The following is a 21,614-nucleotide window of genomic DNA, read 5'->3' as shown; positions in this document are numbered from 1 at the left end:
GCACACACATAGTTCTGTGTGACGTATTCATATGAACTGATTATAGCTGCACATGTATTTCCATTAGTATTGAAAGATATCACTTTAGTGCCAACCAACATGGCTGCCTTATATGTGTGGAAAAGGTTGCTTGTAAAAGAGTGAGATATTTACACGAGGAAGAGGCAAAAGGATGGCTGTTTCCTGTTTGTAAAGTACAGAGTCAGTCTTCAGGTGCCTCTCGATTCCTGACAGCCAAACAAATTAGGCCCTCTCCAAAAGGCCGACTGAAAGAAGTCAGTTGTTCTCAAAGAGGGAAAGCAGATCGTCATTGCTGCTGCTTGGGAGGTCCGGAGGGTCTAGGTATGACAGCAGCTCGTCTGGGTTTGCCAGTTCTGGCAGGAGCTGCGAAGGGAGACGGACAGACACACATTTACGTTACAATCTTGCAAAAAGAACCTTAATGGAAATATACTGGGTTCAATACAAGTTAAGCTCAATCGACAGCACTGGTGGTATAACAAAAAAACACAAAAAATCTCATCCCTTGAAAAAAGTTCAAACCAAGGTTACAGTGAGGCATTGTAGAATGGTGAGGATTTACAAGCTGACAATTAGCAGATAATTTTAAGACAAATTATATCTGTTAAAAGTTGTGTATTATTTGAACTGTAAAGCTGTTTAAACCATTTATTATACAAAAAAGTTGGAAATTATATATATAACTGCAAAGAAAAAGGTTAACATTTTTAATCTATGGGTGTTTCACTGTAACCCAGATTTTTGAAAGAAAAGGAAAGACAAGTGGAAATTTATTTTTGCGGTTATCAACATTATGCCTCAAAATGCTGTAGTTTGAGCTTAAAGGCAGGGTAGGTGATTTGTTCCAGAAACATTTTTTTGTTATGCTGGTTGAAAGTCTCTTCACATCCTGATAACAATCGCTAAGTGGTCTAAATGTATATATGAAGAGTTCAGATGCAAAAGCCTCTAAGTGCCATCTGAAATTTACTTCTAGATTGATAATTTTCATCAAGCTCGTATATTTAAGTTGAATAATTTCACTTAAATGGCAATGCAAATTACCTATTGTCATTTAAGTGAAATTACTTAACTTAAATAAACAAGCTTTATAAAAAGATCATTCTAGAAGAAAATTTCAGATGGCACTTAGAGGCTTTTGCATCTGAACTCTTCATATATTGTCTGTGGAAGGCATAAGACCATCAAATGTTTGTCCAATCATTGCATTCAGTCCGCGCAGACATCACACGTCGTCAGCGCGTTTAATGCTTTGCACCGAGCACCACAACCGAAACAGCAGCCACCTTTTAAAGTTTAACTAGAACCAAAATAAAGTGCTTATGCTGCGTTCACGCCGTAACTACTGTCATTTGGAAGAGATGGAAACCTGTGACGTTACACTCGAAGCAGTTCGTCACTCGAATTTATGCGTTTCAATGACAGCACTGTCAACGCCGAAATGAATCTGCTGCAGTCAGGTGATACAGGCCAGTGCTCTTTAAGTTGTTTATGTTTATTATTATATTGTAACATTATGTGCTTTGAGACACGAGGTAGTTTAACGGCATCTCTCATGACGCTTTTGTTTGCTCTCTGCTGTACGTGTTTATTTGTTTTGGAGGAGGCGTGGCTTTGGAGATGCTCTGAAGGGAGGGTGGGATCTTATGCTTTCAAAGCTAGCTCGCTATTTCTAGCCTCTCTGAAAATTGCCTACGCTACCTTTAACTTATAATCTGAATCTGAATATTCCTTCAATCAGATCTTATTGGAAACGCGTGATGATAACATGATTGTGCGAGTAATGTTAGCAGCAGAAATGAAAGAAGCGTAAAATAAACAACCATTGGTGTGTATACTCACATCCAGAGAAGGCTCGGGCATGTCTGCAGGTCCCTGGCCACCTGGCTGCCCATCAGAGGCAGGGTTGAAGGTCATGTCGGCATGTGGGTGACTGTTTTGGCCTGGCTGCTGTGGGGGCGGGGGCTGGCGTGGGGGCTGGGAGGATGGGGGGCCGCTGTGATGCAATGGCTGAGCTGATTGGCTGTTGGGGTGGGGGGACGCATGCATGCCTGGCTGCATGGAAGCATGGGATTGATCAGCGCTCACAGGATGGGGCATCTGCAGAGGGAGGAAAGAGGAGCGATGAGACTGAGGGAGCTTGAGTGGCGGCCATAGACAGATCGAGAGCAAGACAAGTGCCATGCAGATGATTCCAGAGCGCATACACCTTCAATTAAACTCAGATGATTTGCAAAATGACATTTTCAGATGTTGGGTAAAAGTTAAACTATTTAAAGACATTTTATCACTCATAAGTTTTGGGGAGAAATAGCGTAGACACTAGATGAAACTTTCTACTGTGCATGTGCTGTTTGCGGTTCACACACTATCAAATGATGGTGCAGACTTTGAAATACTGTGTTTGACTGTGCAAAACCAAATTATATATATAGTTTAATACTAAGAGGAAATGGTTAATTTAAGTATTTTGGGGGGCTTTTTTTTCTTCGAGTTTGAAATCAACACAAAAAACAGAGACCTGCAGATTTATTAATCACAAGAACATTGCTCACAGTGTAACAAGACTGTTGTGATTAATCCCAAAATTAGTGTCATGCACAGTTTTGTATGTTTTCAGCTAAAGAAGGTTTGCACTATTTATGTTACGAATGTGGGACTTGCCTCATGTTAAAGGGACAGTTCACTCCAAAATAAAAATTCTGTCATCATTTACTCACCCTCAAGTTGTTCCAAACCTGTATACATTTTTTTGTTCTGCTGAACACAAAAGAAGATATTTTGAAGAACATGGGTAACCAAACAGTTGTGGGACAACACTGACTTTCATAGCATGGAAAAAAATATATATTATGGAAGTCAATGGTGCCCCACATCTGTCTGGTTACAAACATTCTTCAAAATAAATAGATGCCCATTCCTGATCCTTCTACTCCTTTTAATTAAGGCATCAGCCACTGTCATTTTTACTCTAGTATTGTTGGATGTGTGACTAATATCAAACTTTAAAAGAGACTGTGTGGGAGTCTTTAACTTTTGTCCCCAGGTTTAAATACCATGTCTCAAACATCAGTGCTTGTTGCTTGAAGTGATTTACCGAGTCGGGCATGCCGTGGGCGAGAGGCTTGTCAGGGGCCATGAGGCTGCTGGGCACGTCTGGTGGATGTGAGAGCTGGGGTCCATGCATGAAGTCATTCATGGGAGCTCCGCCACCAGAGTTACTGTGGGAGAAGTCAAAGTTTCCATGGCCCTGGTAACTATTGCCTGATGCACAAAACAGAGAAACAGCAATAAGGAGCGATGACCTCAGAAGCACAAAGAGTTAGAGAGATTTAGACAGCTTGGACAGCAAATCAGCCTGTTAAAAGTTTGCAGGCGTAAGTTCTTCTGACTGTTACGACTGAAGGAAAAAAATGAAGCGTACCTAAACAATGAAGCTTGTAAAACACTAAGGACTAGTTTATGAGATGGATAGAGTGGAAAGAGCAGAGAGTCTGATCGGATGCTGACCTCTACCTTGCCCCCCATATTCGCCATTGTTTCCTCCATGCTGAGGGTGTAGGGGGGTGTAGGGTGAAGGGCCGGGACCCAGCTGGGCGATCATATCCATCACATTAGGCATGATCATTTGACTGGGACTCATGGTTTTAAAACGCTTGGCCAGAGGCCCATCTGGGTCCTCCTTTATATGAATGTCTGACTTAATGGCCACCGGCCTCCAACTACACGTAGGGTCGATGGTGACCTCTTCAAACTCCGAACTGCAAGAATGGAACAACATTCATGACTGCAAGAATCAGGATGTTTATAATTTAACAATCATATCTCAAGTGCATTTAATAGGACTTATCTGAAAAATTGTGGGACCCAATGTGTAACTAATAAACTTACTTTTGAATCGCATTGAGAATTCCCCACATGTACTGATCCACTTCTAGCCCTTCCAATAATGCTGTTTTACTGGGGACAGACAGAAACATATAAAAAAATGCAGCCAAGAAGAACAGCGTATCACATTTATTTGGCTGCCTAAAACAATTACTGTAGTGATTTGCCACGTACTTGCATACAGGACATCTCCACGTTCCTCTCTCACAGTTCAGCTGCAGATAGGACTCTAAGTCAAAGCACTGCAACAGAAAATGACCTCAAATGTAAATTCAATCAATGCAAAAAAACAGTTATACATATATAAAGCTAGAATTTTATTCAGGGCCTGAATTGTAGTGGCATGGGATTGTGGGTATTTCATTTGATTTCACACAATTTCCACAAGTTTTGGATTGATAATGTGAGAAATCCCAACACACATTTATTTACACAAATATGGAAGGAAGAATTTGTAAAAATTATTGTCAGTATTTTTATCAGTTTATAGTAAAAATGCCTAAACATCCTTAAAACAAGAAAAATGTAGGCTACCTGAGAAGGAAAACATAAGATATTAATATATATTAAAAATATTCCTTTTGTATATTCCTATTGTAATACTTGCAATTATAAATTTCATTCAATATGAGGGAACTATAGGGGGTTTGTGAGTTAATGACAATCTATTAATCAATTCATAATAAAAAAAAACATACATATTGTAAATGAAAGCAAATCAAAATATTACTAAAAAAAATAATATTTTATTTGTTTAACTGCATGTCATGTGACCATTAACTGACATCAGAGAACCGTGTGAATGTGTTAAATTATTCAACTTAAAAAACATTAACTTAAAGTGCCCCTATTATGCTATTTTAAAGGTTTCTAATTCTCAGTCTAGGTCTCATACAATAGGTCTGCATGCATCATTAATGTAAAAATACATTTTAATATCACTAATTTCAGTATCGATTCCAGTGTGAGACTTCATCGTTTTTATGTGCATGCAAAGTGGATTTGCAGAAAACAGCTCTCGACATGACAACCAAACTCTTCCAGGCCTCGGCTACAACAACAGCGTTTGAGGACGGGTCAAAGTAGACGTCGTTCGCGGGCAACCAATGAAGACCATAGGCTGGCGTTATGCAAATTTGTTACATTAGCCCTATTCGGATGGGACGTTTTCATGGTGGATGTTGGAGAAATGTGTGTTTCACAGGTGTACTTTATGATTTTAATCCTGTCCGAATCTGCCGTGTCTGTGTTTTTCTCACACAACCTTAGTAAAAGTTATCTACTGTGTTTCAGCAAACTCAGCAGCCCTCTGACAAATCTAATTTAATTTCAATATGGATGGTATTCGACAAAAAAAATTAAATAATAAAAGTGTTGCCAGATCTTGCTATAAAAACAGCGAATACGAACAAGCAAGCAATAAACCTAAATACATCCAAATGCTTTATGCTGACAATAATACCAAAATATCACGACCTGCACCTGCTCACTTTAATAACTCCGTAAACTTGATCGGTTTATGAGCCAAACTTAAACTCAAAGCCCAAAAACGCTTAAGATGTAATGGCAACACTGCAAGAGCACGCTCTGTGAAGCAGCCTTTCCAATCATAAGCAAAACACTATTTCGTCTGAATAGCGGATACCAAACACGCGAGATGCCAGAACGTTGCTATGTTGTCAATCATTGCAGTTTTGGGAGTGAGTCATGTTCCGTACACACACGGAACAATAATTTAGGGGACTTACTCCTGCATTTAAATGTGGTTGTCACTCCTGAAACTTTACAGTGTGTACGTGGCTAAAAAGTAAATCTTTAATGTCAAAGGAGCTTGGCTGACAGAAATTTTTTGGAGTCTTATATCATTTGAATACAGGAAATGTATCTTTAAATTTCCCGATGTTGTTTTATTGAAAAAACAAGACAAAAAAAGAAGACTTAGGACATGATTAAGAACATGAAGAGAAACACTACCTGCACATGTTTACAGTCATGTCCCCTAGCAGGGAGCTGGATCCGTCGGAATGTGATTGGACACTTGAGGGACACTTTGATGGCTGTCTGCTCTACTCCATCTTCTCCATTTAGTGTGGCGTTCCCAGAGGACGCTGCTACACTACTGAAGTTTCTTTTAACTGCAGGAAAACAGACAAGAGACATTGCAAAGATTAGGGATTGATGAAGATGATAATACAGAGTGACAGACATCAGCGGATTCCAAAGAACGAAGCATCTACTCACTTTTGGTAATGCAGTGTTCGGCAGGAAGGAGCCTCTTCTTCAGGAGGCCCTGCAGGACCGATCTCACCGACGGCCTGTGGACCAGCTGCAGCACGAACAAGTGCGACTGCAACAAGACCCCGAACATGTAACAACCCGATAGCAAGCATCTTCACCTCACAATATCCTTCACGTGATACACTATCTGAACCGTTCAGCTTACAGACAGGGAAGCATAAAACTGATACCAGCAAATGTAGTGGGAGAACGAAGAGAACAGAAGCTGCTTCAAATCAGTGTTATCTGATTTCGTATCACATGCTGTATAACAGCTCTCCGACATGGCTGTTAAATGACAGACTATACATTACTGAAGGGCAGCGGAGGAATACTCACACAACAGCAGGCTGTGACCGTAATCTGTATGGTGTTTCTTCCTGGTTGACACACATGCTTTAGGTGCAGGGGTTTGTGGGATGTCTTATTGTCGCCCCTCTCAATAGTGAGGGGGGTGGCATTGACGCTGACTTGGACGGATGCGGGCCAATTGGTGTTCATTTGTCGGTCCTCGTGATGATAGCACTTAAACTGCAGCTCCAGATCAGATCTGAAGGACATGCAGAGAAGGTTCTACTGTTAATGGAATAGTTCTCCCAAAATGTCCTCATGGCGTTCCAATGCTATTATATTCCATTTAATGAAAGTGAATAGCGACCAGAAGCTGTCAAACTCTTAAACATGACAAAAAAACACCCAAAAAAGAACTTCACCAGTCGACCATGACTCAAATGCAATATTATATCTATATATATCAAAAATCATAGTTTAATATCATAGTTTCCACAAAAATATTAAAGGTATAGTGGAGGATTTTGCCGAATTTTAGAAAAGAGCCGCCCTCTCCACTTTTTGAAAAAATGCACATGCGCAACACTCTACCTGCTCTCGAGAGGGAACTACTATTAAACGTGTGCACGAGAGAGCATGCACGAGCCTAGTTCTCCTCGTGCACGCTATGTTTACAAGTTGCTGTCGGCATGGCTCATACAAGCCTACTTTTCCAAAAGAAGATTTGCACTTTTTCCACTATGTCAGACTTGCCACCGGACAAATTGAGATGTTTACCGTGTCTGTGCGGTGCGTGACTTGATTTTAAATGGATTTCTCCAAATAGCATGCCAAACTTTACCTGTCGAGTAGAAACTTCGCGACTGAGGCATCAGTGGGAAGCCCAACCTGTGCTTTTAGCGCACGCCAGCGTGTGAAATATTCTCCCAAAAACACTCTGGTCTTGTTTCTTTCTTCAGAGGCCTTTCTCTTCTTGTCATACAATTCATAGACACTTTTTCTCTTGCGACCCTCAGACATTTTGAAAAAACCCGGTGAGAACGGCGAGCTTCAATGAATGGCTGAAACCGTAGCTCACCACACACATACACCCGAAAGTGCGCATGCGCAGAAAGCGAAAACTACCTAGGGACGAGCACGTACGACGGCCTTACGTAAACATATCACCAGAATGATTGACAACTAGGAGGACCAATAGTCTTGATGATCCACCCGGAAAAAGAAAATCCTCCACTATACCTTTAAGCAGCACAAGAGCTTGCAACATTGATAAGAAATGTTTCTCGAGCATCACATCAGCATATTTGAATTATTTCTGAAGGAGCAGAAGTAATGACTGCTGAAAATTCAGCTTTGCATCACATGAATAAAAACATTTCAAAATATATTTAAATTGTAATGATATTTTAAGTTTTTACTGTATTTGTGATCAAATAAATGCAACTTTGGTAAGCATGAGACTTTTCAAAAACATACAAAAAAAATCTTTCCAACCCCAAACTTTTAATCAGCATTGGATGTTCTGAAGTTATACGATAGATTCGAGTAAACCAACATTTAAGTCTGTATTGTATCGAAAATATCTGATAAACTACTTTTGTGTTCCACGCAGAAAGAAAAATCATATGGGTTTGGAACAACATGAGGGTGTAATGAGAGACAGAAATATAAGAGCCTGCACGGTTTATGGTAGTAACATGCACCCATCACGTACCTCCACATGAGCGTCTGGTGGACGGAGGGGCGCAGATGGAAGACGTGGTTACTGACGGCCAGGTTGTGCTCTAACCTGAAGGGCTCCAGGACCACTCCGTCCCTCACGGGGAACGTTAGGCGAAGTTCCTCGTTGGGGTTGGCTATGGGAACAAATATTGAGATTAGATGGATTCATAGTCTTCCCATGTAGACTAGAGTATCAATGCTTTCAAGTTTGGCTTTCTCTTCACCTAGTTTCACCCTTTCCCACCAAAGCATATTTATTATGAATGAGCTCTGAGTGGATGTGAAAAATGCATGAATCTCAGACAAATGTGCAATGGGACTTTTTTCTCTACTCAGCTGCAGGTGGCGGATCAAAGGGTTCTCAGGGGTTTATTCTGATAGACTGTGACCGAGCTTGTAATACAGACAGAGCGGAGATCAATGCAATATAACGGTTGTGTGTGTGGTTTCTTTGCGAGACTCACTAGGAGGCGGAGGAAGAGACGTCAAGCTTGGCTTCATGTCTGGAGGAAACGGGGGCTTGACATCCTGATTAGGCGACAAGTATGGAGGGATACTACTTCCTGGAGTCATGGGTGGCGTGGGGTTCCCAGGAACCGGTGAGTGTGGATAGTTCACCACCTGCCGAGGAGGCTTTAGCCAAAGAGACATATGATTACTGAATACAATCGCTAAATATAGAGCAGATCTGTACATATTATATAGTACAAATGGAAGATGATTACACATATTTGTGTATGTAAACACAGACAATAGTTTCACCACCTACCCCATTTCCTTGATTATACCCATAACCACCTGCAGAGAAATTGGTGTTCTGACCATTGAACGGTTCTTGCTGAAATAGGAAAGAGCATAGAGTATTAAAAGCAAGAAAGCAAGACAACTGCTATTAATATAATATTTCTTTTCTCTTAACTAGCAAAAATAAATATGAACAGTGAGGTAAACAACAGTACTAAAACTGTTTTCCATGACTGTTTTAATGAAAATTTTCAGCTCAAAAACCAGACAAAATCTAATCAAAGATATTAACATTTAATCCTAGATAACATTTTTAAAGTATACCTTCGATAAAAACTCTGAAAGTCAGGATGAAATAAAAAATTCACCCTTATCTATTTTGTAAAGGCATGTTATAGATATTATTGTGAAAATTTGTAAAAAAAAATTGACCTCGTAATTTTTAACCAAAACAACAGACTCCTCTCTGAAGACGTATGCTGGACTTCTTCAATCATTTACCCCAGTTAAACTCTGCCCTTTCTTACAATCGAATGCAAACTCATAATCACTTGAGTGCAATGCCCACATCTGAAAATCGAATCAACAACTGGATGCACAGAACCAATTTCCCACACTACATTCTTTCTTTTTCAATAATCCATTACACTCAGATGTACATCACAATATGGAAGAAAGGTCTGTCGCTACTTTCTTTCACCACAAATTTGAATTGAATGTGGCTTTTTTTTTTTTTTTTAATCAGCTGAATTAAACAATTTCCTCAAGAAACTAAGTCCAAAAGTCTACTAAGACTGTAAAATCCAACCAATATGAATTCACCTTATAGTATTGGCCCATGGCTACCCCTGTTGGGGGGTACTGGCCAGAGCTCTGTTGTCCTGGCATCCTCTGCCCAGGGTAATTGGGTGACGCAAGAGGTCTAGAAGCGTTTGGGTTAGGGTACTGCCCTTGCTGGTTGGGAAACTGGCCATTGGGTCCAAACTGCTGGCCTCCATAAGTAGGCTGTGAAAAAATAAATAAATTAGTTCACCAACAGAAATAGTAAATACAGTATGTCTGCTGAAAGTAATAATGTCTTGCCTCTCCTGGATAGGGCCTCTTAGTGCCCTGCATGGGCATAGACTGTGGTCTGGGTCCAGGGTAACCCTGTTGGGGCATCCTTTGCCCGTGGCCACCGAAGGGTACCATCCCTGGGCCTCTGGGCTGGTTCATTCCCATAGGTGGGCCGCTCATGTTGGAGCTATTCATGCCACCTCCCATACCAGCTGGGTTCATGCCTCCTGCCATGGACGGGGGGCCGCGGGGCCCTGGCTGGTTCATGAACTGGCTGTTGTACCCTTGCGTTGGCCCCATCTGAAAAGAGGAGCAGACCTGTGGAGAAGGTCAGCGGAATTTCAGATGAGTAAGTGGACTCGTTAAAAATCCAGGGTAGGGTAAGGAGCCAAAACCAGAAAGAGACCAACCTGGTTGTACTGGTTCATGTCTTTGTTGGTCTCTTGCAGGGCAGCTACGGTTGCTGTGGCAGTGGCTGTTGCTGTGGCGGCAGCAGCAGCGACGGCAGCAGCGGCGGCGGCAGCAGCAGGTTGGGTGAAATCAGAAGGTGGTCGTGTATGAGGGGGCATGCCTATACCACCAGCAGCATTCGGCCCGCCCGGGTAACTGAGTAGAAGGAATACACATCACATAAACGTCTATAATCACAACTGACAGAGACAGAAATGTCAATTTATTGGAATAAAACTGTTGGAACGCCACATGTATCTTTCCTGGATTTGCACTTGGCACAGCAAGAAGGTGATATCATCTCTTTTCGAGAAAAACATCCTTGAACTGAATGTTGGCTTAAAAACCGTGTGTCAAGTATCACTAATGGGAGACTTCTATAGCTTATTGAATCTCCCAGAGTGATGCAAAGCAACTCTGTCAAACAGCTTCCCATCATCCTGTCTGGAACTCTCTAATGCTTGAAACGTCTTGAAACATTACCTTGCACCAAAGCCGCCTCCTCCCGGGTGCCCTGGACGACCATACATGCTTTGCTGCATGTAGGCCTGGTTGGATCCCGCTTTGGCTGAAAACTGTTGTTGTTGGCCAGGGAACTGAGGTGAGTTGATCCCTGGGTTGTTGGCTGACATACCCGACCCTAGTGCATTGCCTCCAGGGTTCATGGGATTGTTGGTATTGGCCATGGGGTTACCCAATACCTAGATCAAAAGCAACATTGGTTAAAAGATCAATGTTATCGCTATCAATGTTACTGTTTTCATACAGTGAGACTATATGTGTGAGTGTGACTCACCTGACTTTGTGAGGTATTGGTAACTCCCCACACCGTTGTAACCACTGACAGCGAGCCCGGGGCCTGGTTAGTGTTCTGTTGCCAGGGAACGCTGTCATATGGAAAGGACCCATCACTACAAAACAGTGTTCAAACAGTAATGTGAGATCAGTGGCATCAAAGACGCATTGAGAAAGAGTTGACTCCGACACAGCCTGATAGAGAAAACGCTCCCTCCTGACTACAGAACATTTGTCAAGAATCAAGCTGTAATGTTTGCGAGAGAGGCCAATCACCAGCCCTAGAGCACAAAATGTTCTATAAAACATCACTTAGCTAGTGAATTTCCTCAGCCTCACACCCTCTCCAGCACGGTAACGTTTTCTCTGGCAATCGATCAAACTCTAGCTGACGTACCTAGAGAGTAAAGTTACGTTATCATGTTTTATCTGTCGTTGTTTGGAATGTTACGATAACAAATTTCAACAGCACAGCTTTGTGGTGATGTCATCATGTTTACATGGCTGTTATTGAAAGCTTGGTCAATGGCTTCTTGGAAAAGCCTAGTCTTCAAGATCACATGCCACATAAAAACAAATAATTCTTTGCTGGATGAGTGCACTAGGACTTCATTTCAAGAGGAAATTCTGGGAAAGCAGAAGGGGTGAGACTACTGAGAGTTTTTAACAGTGCTTATAAAAGCATCAGTGAGCATCGGGTTATCTGTAGAGCAGAGTTTTGTCTGGGTACTGACCCATGTGAGAGCGAGGGCTTCATAGAGTTCATGGGCGGCTGCAAGGGTACTTTGCCCTGTGGTTCACTCTGACGATTCTTCTGATGTCGTAACAAAAGCAGCCGTCCCAGCTCCTCGCACCAGGACGACAGGAGTGCTGGAGAAAAAGAGACAAACAAAGAGAAAGAGAGATCAGGAAAGATCTTTGGCAGAGAGACAAATCACCTTTTAGCTTAACAGCAATCTTCCTTATTTTATCTTCAGATTGCTATTTAGCAGGAGCAAAACTCATCGCCATGATGCTAGATTGGATGCCATGGTGTTGCTATGTAGTTTCTGGCCACGTACACACTGCAGCAAAGTTCGGTACTTGGCCTCTGAATAGTTCTGACTGGCTTTTCAGTGTGTTGCATTGAAGTAGCTTGAGTGTTCTTGGTGATCCAAGTCGAACAAGCTCATTAATCCAAGTCTATGGAATTTTACACCAGTTTTAATGTAAATTATAATACTTTTCTAAGTGATCAGCCTTATCACATGCACATCTGTACTTAACGAGTAGCACAATTTGAAGTATCGTTAATGTTCAAATTTCCATATTTTTAAGGTTAGGGGGATTGTTCAAATGTCTAACCCCCAGTATAAGCAATGGTTATAATGGTGCCAAAAGTGTCTTAATCAGTTCATGTCTTTACCACTAGAGGACACTACAATCACAGTACAGGTACAAGCATGCTTGGGATCCTCTATAATAGCTTGTCAGTGTGCTTCTCATAGGATCATATGCTTTTCATCTGCAGTGCACATTAAGCAGTGATCCTACTACAGAAGACCTGTCTTCCACTCGCGTGAAGGTAGGATGATGAAGGCGGGGAGAGAAAGAGCGAGAAATGGGAGATGAGAATCAGTGCTGAGGTTGGTGAATCATGCCTGTGATGTGTCCTGGCAGCACTTTACTCCTGAGAGGGCTAACAAAACAAGCCTCTCACCATGGTGATGGAGTCGGTTTCGGGATGGCAGCAGCTGGCACGTAGCCAGATTCTAGTCTAACCGATTCTACATGCCGCATACGGCTGAAACACACTGCATTTAAGTGCTCTTCATACAAACGGTCCTCATACTTTCCAACTGACACTATTTAGATAGATATTCACTACTAGCTGAGTCATTCCATGACAAGAGTACCATTTGTGTCCACAACATCTGATCCAAGTGCACTAAACACAAACAACTGCAATGAAGTGTTTTATAAATGTAAGCATATTTGTTAAAAAAAAATATTTACAAATGTATTGTATTAAAATATATTTCATGTGATTATTTTGTATATTTTTGTAAATATTATAAGGAGGATATGCAGGGAGAAGTTTTTTCATTTGAAATGTTCCACCTCATCACATTCCCAATGTCACAACTCACAAGTTCAGAATATCTCAAAATAATATTTTAACTTGAGATGGTACAATGCAATTATCATCACTTGAAGACGTATTTTTTTGTCTGAAAGAATATTTAAAATCATACAATGTACTTAAAAAAAAAAAAAAAAAGGTGCCTGTTTCATAGAATGACTCAGAGCTGCACATAGAGAACAAGTAGGAAAAAAAATATTCTCTAAAAAACTGAATCACACGCCGAGAGAACAAGAACAAAAGCCAGGAACTGTTTCAGTGGTGCTGCACCTCTAGTCTTCCTTTGCCATCAAACAGATTCTACAAGGGACCTTATAAAATATTCTCTTCCCCCTAAGACGAGTTCATACATGGAACAATACCCCTCTTTCTTCTCTAAATCTACTTCACAGACAGTAGATGAGTAAAAAAAAAAACCTGCTACGGCTATTTGAACAGAGAGGGTGGTGTCAAGAGTCCAGAATGTCTCTCTCTCTCTCTCTCTCTCTCTCTCTCTCTCTCTCTCTGAGTCTGGTGCAGAGAGACAGACGTCTGTCTTGGCTCTTTCCTCTCTAAATCGATCAGCCAGTAATGACTATGAAGACTGCTCAGCTGTCTCCAGCGCCTTTATTGCTGGGGGAATGTAAACGGGCACACAAGCTCATGAAGAACACTACAACACACACTCAACACACAGTCTTATTTACCACAGATTGCACTTTAGGGATAGTTCAACTAAAAATCATTTATTTGCCCTCATGTCATTCCAAACCTGTATGATTTTATTTATTATGTGACACAAAAACAAAAAAGGAGTTGTTTAGTGCAGTGCTTCTCAACTGGTTTGGCCATGGGACCCAAAATTTCCCATGGTCATTAAGCTGCGACCCAATTTTTTTTTAAATTTGAACCACACTAATATATTTAAAAAAAATGGTTAACACACACACACACACACAATTTGCACACGCAATTGAAGAGCGCACACACTACAAACACACTATAAAGTCTAACAGTACTGTGAAGGTGGTGAGAGAGAGTTTATTTAGTAATAAGTTAGTAACGAAAATAATGTTGGAATAATGACACTAACACACAGACTGACAACATCTCATCTGACAGAAGATACTGAATCAGGCAATGCAGTTTTCTCAGGGACATTTTACTGTGTCTGACAGAGGAGTCAACAGCTTTCACGCACGTCTTTCAAAATGAAAGTATCACATCAGAAAAATATTTAGAAACCCACTCAAAAAAGGCGTTGCGACCAACTTTTGGGTCGTGCCTCACCAGTTGAGAAACACTGGTTTAGTAGAATGTACATATTTAAAACAAATGAGAAATGGGAGTTAAGGTGGAGGGAAATATTGACTGTAATGTAATGTCATTTTTTATGCTTTATGGTGATTTTGTTTGGTTGCTATTCACTTTTATTGTTTGGAAATGAAAAGTGTGAATATCCAGCCTAACATTTCCCTTTGTGGTCTAAGAAAGACAAAGTCAAGCAGGTTTAAAGCAGGTTTCAAAGTAATTGAGTAAATAACAGTTTTCGTTTGCATTAGTGTGACACAAGTCATTTAATGCATGCATTAATAACCATTTTAGAATAAAATTCAAGGACCCTTAATGCATTACTGAATCCTAACTGGAGTACTTCCAAGAAACTGCTTTAAGATGAGTCCAAGTTTCCCTTCCAAGTTCAAACACACAATTACAGTGAGAAAAACGCATTTGTGTAAATATATCAAAGGGGTCTGTTTCAAAGAGAACGCTTCTCACCTCTCTGCGACAGGCGTGAAAGCCGTCCCAGCAGGATTGGAGCAGGAGGCTGGAATCACCCACCTACTTCAATGAGAATTATTCTACCCTGCCATTACAGAGAGCTTATCGGCCAGCTAAATCACTACCTCTGCATGCTGGCAACTGCTATTTTCTCACAAAAGACCAACTTAGAGCTCATATGACAGGTTACAGCCAGACGCCGCCTGCCAATTTTCAACTGATGTTCCCCGCCTAGCATGCCTCCCACACGTAACAAAGACTAGAGCTCTCCTGCCTGCAATTCATCCAGTAAACTCATGGAAAAACAACCTAATCAACACGGCACCTTCCGGCAGCGTTACAATATCTCTCTCACCTAGCTGAATACAGCTACACGGTTTCTGCCGCAAACATCATCACCTCCACTGCTACCCACAGGGCTGTGCTGTCATATTAATGCTGTCATATCGGGATCTCTCTCATAAGAAGGGATGCACTGATTGTGATCCAATATTGAGCTCATATACTCATTAAAATGCTCCAGTAAGAAAAAAACCACAACAATATTGAGCATACACGCTATATACTCTGTATATTGAAACACTGGCAGCACAACAAATGTCTCAAGACTGGACAAATTCAGAGACTAACGGCAATTAATTTGCATCCGCGTGAAGTTCCTGTTGTGCAAGTAGAAAACTGCGCAAGCGCACATGCAGAAAAACGGAGGAGCTTTAGTCAAATTTTTACCGTTAAAGTGGTCATAATCATACATTTTATTATTTACATATTTTTTATTTATACTTTTATTTTTTCATTTTTCAATTATTCAATTATTTATATTTGTATGAAGTTTTTTTGTGAAACAGTCATGCTGTCCTTAAATCATACATCCCACTGTACATTACAACAATAACAAACAATAGCAGTGAGTACCAAAAAGTTTCTCTAACAAATGATATCATGCATCCCTACTCACCAGTAAATCAGCATTAATCACATTTCTCTCATTCCCTGTATTAAAACGCCTCTCTGTCTCCATTTTCCTTTCATCTGTCTACCTTCCCTCATTTAGATCTGCTCGCATTGCCAGACACCTGCTCCAGAAAGGGTTGTGTTGAGTGTTAAGTTGGCAGTATGCTACTGTAGCTCTTTGCTGGGTCTGTGGCAATGGCCATTTCGGTGGCATGGCTGTGTGTTGGGTCTATGTCAGCGGGCATTATGGTGGCAGGGCTGGCTCACGGCGGTGTGCACCAGGCAGTGATCCCGGCAGGAAGAGATGAGTACCGACAGAGCACAGCTCTCAGAAAGCCATGCCAGACACTAAAACTGAGGTTTGCTTACACCAGCCAGAATCTAATACAGTCTGAGACTTTGCATACTTTGTGTGCCATTTATCACCACAACACGGCAGCTGCAACAACTGTTGTTAAACACTGTGTAAAAAGTCATTTCAGAGTGAGAACAAAGACATTAACAGTGTTTACAAATTAATGGGTTACAGTGTCATATTGTGTCATCATAAAACACTTAAAAATGTTAATATAAATACATTTTCTGAAGAAAAGGTGGGCGGTTCTATATATATATATATACACACACACACACACACACGTACATATATATAGAATATATATACATAGAGAGAGCGAGAGAGAGAGATTATTAAAAAAAAGAAAAAAAAATTCACAAATATAACCTCTCTTTAAAATCCCAACATCCTAAGTACAACCAATAATAATTGTAATAGCTAGATAATTGTGTCACTCTTTTAAAAAGGCAGCACTCCAAGTGAGCAGACAGCCACATTTGCTAGAAATGTAAGATCTGTGACTCATACTAGCCATGTTATGCCGTTCATAAAGGTGCCAGACTGCAGCAGAAACCATCTTACTGAGGGGACAACAGCCTGTGGCTCTACAGACTTCTGGCAAAACAGAGGAGAGAGACAGACACTACACAAACCCACCCTCCTCCCTGTCTGCTCATTGTCTAGAGAAGAGGCTCTTCAAGCAGGTTTAGTGGGCTTTGAATAACTGACCAGGGTAAATCCCCAAATGATCCGGTGTGTAGGGAAGCCAGGTCACCCCCGGTAACACAAATCACCTCTGAGGCTGCCCCAAGAATGTTTGTCCATCGTTCCTTCTAAGGTTGGCTGCTTCATCTCTGCCAGAATCCAAACTCGACCAAACTCTCATTTCTCGCCCAGTTTTGAGGCTTAAATTATGAGCTTTTTTATTCAGATGTTGGATGTCAGTAAATGGAGGTTAGAACAAGGGAGTTGGGTCAAAATGGACAAAATCAAGCAGAAACTTTCCTGTTTAATCAAAGAGTCTGTTCCAAAAACCTAGTGAGCTGCCATGCTGTCCTACTACCTACACAGACAGCATCCTAATGGAAATGGAACCTCATAAGTGACTGATTTGGGCACTCTACATAGGCAGCACATCTATACAAATAGCACTCTGCACAAAGTCTTAGCTTGTTGTTTTGCGTTAGCATGTTGCTAAGCTAAAATCTAATGTGCAAAATCATGCACTGTACACACAATACTGTCTAATAATGTATTTTACATACTATTTTATCGATAAACTTCTGTTCTGAATGGAATATAAGCATATTTCATATTACTCTCATTCACCTTGTTGGAGTTTTTCCACTGAGCTTGTGGCAATTCATTTAATGATCATTTTTCCCATTAAGGATGCATACTTGAATTAATTTTGGGCAAAATTAGGTATCTTAGAAGGCTGAATAAGATGCTTTAAACCCATTATGCTCCAAAATGCTAGGTAGGACATGGAACTGAGCTAATGTTTGGTGACGTTAAATATCTGATATCCTGCCAAAGGCCAAACCTCACTAAAAGAATTACACAATCTATATCTTGCCCACTTCTTATTCACAGAATGCATTGGATATTAAACTAGTGCAGCTTTGGAAAGTGGGAAGATTTCAAACCCAATGAGTACGTCTAGAAAGTAAATGTGGCTGGAATACATCACACAAGCCATATTTTCAAACGTCCTCAGAGACATTTTCTTTCACCCTCTCCCTCAATCTGTGGGAGTATCAGACAGATGCCACAGTGAATTGGCAGACATGCCAACTGACCTTCCTGGAACACTCAGTGAAAATAAGCAACCCTGCCTTCCACATGACCATACTGTGTCTGCCCTTCATCATCACCTCACTGAGACTATCATATCACCTTACCTGACCTATAAAAGCAATAAAACAGAAACCCAACAGCAAAAACTGTCCAATGGAGAACACTATAGAGAAAGTTAAGAGATATTTTCACTGATAAGTAGAATGACAAGCTATCAGTTATGCAATAATTTAGTCTTTTATGCAACAAAACGAAAAAAGAACATGTTTATGAACTGTATAGCTTAAGTCGCATATAACCAGTTTATTTGAAAATACTGGATCCCTCAGCCAAATTTGTACAAATTCCTCCTCAATTCATCCATCCTAAATACTTCAATCTGTAAATGCAGGTCTTTCCCAGTGAGTGTAAGCAGCTTAAAGGAGAACTTCCCAACAGTCTTCATAGAGAGATTTGTGTAATACCGCCACACACAAGCCAGAAAAATGCACACTTGTTATGGGTACACAAGAAGAGACAAGAAAAACGCAAGGTGTATAACAAGGAAGCTGCATGCCAGAGCCAAAATTCTTAAAGCCAAGTTATTATTTTAAGAGTTTAATCTTTTTTAATTGACTATTTTAGCCATATCTACACTTTGCTGCCTAATTTAGACAGAATTCCACCATCCAAATCAATTCAACAAAATTTCCCCCCAGTGCCAAAAAAATTGAAAAAGAGGGCTGCTAAGAGGGACGTTGATCCACTGCTGATGTGATTGTTGCTTGGTGAGGTCTATAAAACAGTCTTCCCTTAGTGCTCAATGGCCGGCAGTACAGCAGGCATGTGCTCAAGCAGCGCACTACTATTAACTAATGACACAGGGCAGGTCCTCACGTACGAGAGGCTCACATATTAATTAAGGCCAGAGTGTGTGCAGTCTACACACACACACACACACACACACACACACACACACACACACACACACACAAGTAGGACTTATTAACCCCTAACTGAGGCTAACAGGCCACAAAGTGACCACAGCTCACACCGTATGACGTAACCACTCTGGACTCTCTCCAGCACAACAAACACACTTACACAAACAACCACAAAAGAGCTGCTCAAACAGATGAAACTGATATTTCTCATTTTCTCATATTTATGTTCTCATACATAAATAAACGATCACATGTCGGTGTCTGTTTCTGTCAGTGACAGACGTAATGCGCTTCCTACAGTGCAGTAACATCCGCACAATGCGTGCTTGCTGACTTTCTGCTGTGTGTTTGAGAGAATCAAAACAGCTTGATGCTCTTTTGAATTGGAAAGGATTTTGAAGCACACGGCACAGTGCATTGTCGCTACAGATTCGGCTAAAATGGAAATGAATGACAGCGATGAAACGGGGAAGAGCTGACAGAAAGACCGGCACACGACAAAGGGCAGCTCCAGAAGTGAGTGACATATGGATGAAGCCTGTGTTTTGAACATAAAATACCACAAAATGGGACGTCATTCCTGTTCAATGAGCTGCACAGTCTGGGAAAAAAAGCTGGAAACCAGTGCTGGAATCCTACAGTGCCTGCGCAATAGATGACGGGAGAAAATCCCGGGATAATCTGAGATGACAGTGCAGCCCATGCGTCTGTGAAACAGGTATGGATGCTCAGTCAGAAGCCGATGACCCCCCACATACACACACACCCCGCAACAAAGGAAGCACATCAAAAGCGTCTGCGTCACCGTGATTCATCTCCTGTGACTGCGTACAAATGAATAAAAAAAGAAAACAGAATGAATGCCCAGGGTGACGATGAAGAGAGAGAGAGAGAAAGAGAGAGAGAGAGAGAGCTCTCCACTAGATGTGTTTCACAAGCCAAACAATGCTAGAACACAGAAGAGTACCTGTGTCACTCTGACATCTCCTGCAGGTGGTGGTTTCTGTAGGGTTCAAATTCAACATTTTACTCAAGGGGGCAAAGCAATATTAAGACAAGATAGTATTAGTAAGCAGAGTTGACATCATCAATGGGTGAGCTGATGTCCTGGTTGAATTGATGGGACTTAACGGGACCCTGGTTCTGGTTTGGTCTGCTGTGCGATATACTGACTTCTCATCTTAGAGGAAGAAATGATCTAAAATCAATGCATTTGCTGAAATATTCCAGGTGCTTGCACATTTGTCAGAAATTTCAAGATGAGCAACTCAAAAGAATTTTATACGCATTTTGGTCCATCACAATAATATTCTCACTAATAAAATGATTACGCTGATACATTTTTAAAGTGTTAACAAACAGTATTTGATTCTTTTGAATTCTAAAACCCTAACACGACATTCCAACATCTACAAATCTAAATGTTAAAAATACACCACAGAATATATGACACATCATTTTAATTACAGTTATGATAAATATGCATAAATCTTGACGATGCTTCATATGACTAACAGACTTGTCACTGTATGAGGAAACATCTAAATATCAAATTAGTCATATTAACAAGCATTTCGCAACTCAGCCGTCTACATTTTTTCCTATAGGCTCTGACTACCCTATATTACTAATGGAACATTTCTGTTGTACTTTAAAACAGGTCCTTGTGACAAGACAATTCAGATGCAGATGGTTAAAACTGTTGTTTTGATGATTTAGATGATGACAATCCTATGTGCAGCAATCTTAGCTGTTAGTTTATATCCTTATTCACATTATTATTATTATTTTTTATAGAAAACTTATTTAACTTTTTTCTTTAAATATACTTTCAAATGTAATTTCTTCCTGTGATGGTAAAGCTGTTCATTACTCCAGTCTTCAGTGTCACATGATCCTTCAGAGATAATTATAATAGGCTGATTTGGTGCTCAAGAAACTTATCAATGGTGAAAACAGTTGTCTGCTTACTGTGGAAATATCATACTTTCCCAGGTTTCTTTGATGAATAGAAAGTTTTTTTGAAATGGCAATCTTGTCTTTACTGGTATCTTTAAAACAACTGAATGCCTTTTTGCTATTTACACTTGACCCATTAATAAAACACTTACTATTTTATATATATATACATCCATTTAATACATTTTAACTTGTAGTTTCATTTGTAGCCTATCCCAAAACATTAGCACAACATCTGCATGTTTAAATAAAGCAATTCCACCAAACACAAACGACACATGGGCAAAGAGCACCGAGCTATTAAAAGCTCCTCACCAGTGAGGAGGAAGTTTCACACATGAACAGCAGGATCCTCATTACAGCAAACTGCATTTTATTTCCCCATCAGCAGAGGCCGAGAGCTTTAACAAAACTTCACAGGAACCCGTAGACTTTGCTCCAGCAGTATATTATCCTCACGATGCTTTAACTGCCACCCTGTAGCAGTTACAAGAAACAACTACTTACTATAAAT

The 21,614-nt window shown here is 40.6% G+C and overlaps 1 protein-coding gene across 10 annotated transcripts in view; it reads right to left on the bottom strand.

Moving 5' to 3' along the window:
* Positions 1-127: 127 nt before the first annotated feature.
* The window catches only part of zmiz1a (zinc finger, MIZ-type containing 1a), a 131,370-nt gene continuing 109,883 nt past the window's right edge, over positions 128-21,614 (bottom strand). For 7 of the 10 annotated variants that reach the window (XM_084392261.1, XM_084392262.1, XM_084392260.1 and 4 more), the window contains 18 exons: positions 11,979-12,114; positions 11,246-11,360; positions 10,933-11,150; positions 10,410-10,605; positions 10,027-10,317; positions 9,766-9,948; positions 8,969-9,037; positions 8,664-8,832; positions 8,192-8,333; positions 6,526-6,736; positions 6,151-6,256; positions 5,884-6,044; positions 4,084-4,151; positions 3,913-3,981; positions 3,532-3,782; positions 3,119-3,285; positions 1,864-2,121; positions 128-384 (listed from right to left, as the gene is read on the bottom strand). In XM_084392261.1, coding sequence (XP_084248387.1) covers positions 277-384; positions 1,864-2,121; positions 3,119-3,285; positions 3,532-3,782; positions 3,913-3,981; positions 4,084-4,151; positions 5,884-6,044; positions 6,151-6,256; positions 6,526-6,736; positions 8,192-8,333; positions 8,664-8,832; positions 8,969-9,037; positions 9,766-9,948; positions 10,027-10,317; positions 10,410-10,605; positions 10,933-11,150; positions 11,246-11,360; positions 11,979-12,114 — 2,918 coding nt within the window. In that variant the 3' untranslated portion in view covers positions 128-276. Of the gene's footprint in view, positions 385-1,863; positions 2,122-3,118; positions 3,286-3,531; positions 3,783-3,912; positions 3,982-4,083; positions 4,152-5,883; positions 6,045-6,150; positions 6,257-6,525; positions 6,737-8,191; positions 8,334-8,663; positions 8,833-8,968; positions 9,038-9,765; positions 9,949-10,026; positions 10,318-10,409; positions 10,606-10,932; positions 11,151-11,245; positions 11,361-11,978; positions 12,115-20,108; positions 20,145-21,614 lie in introns of all 10 variants that reach the window. The other 3 variants (XM_084392259.1, XM_084392268.1, XM_084392267.1) reach the window with 1 other exon arrangement.

The sequence above is a fragment of the Rutilus rutilus genome (assembly GCF_951802725.1).
Source record: "Rutilus rutilus genome assembly, chromosome: 20".
Taxonomy (NCBI): domain Eukaryota; kingdom Metazoa; phylum Chordata; class Actinopteri; order Cypriniformes; family Leuciscidae; genus Rutilus; species Rutilus rutilus.
The sequence above is the reverse complement of the archived record's forward strand: the minus strand, read 5'-3'. Positions and strand labels throughout refer to the sequence as shown.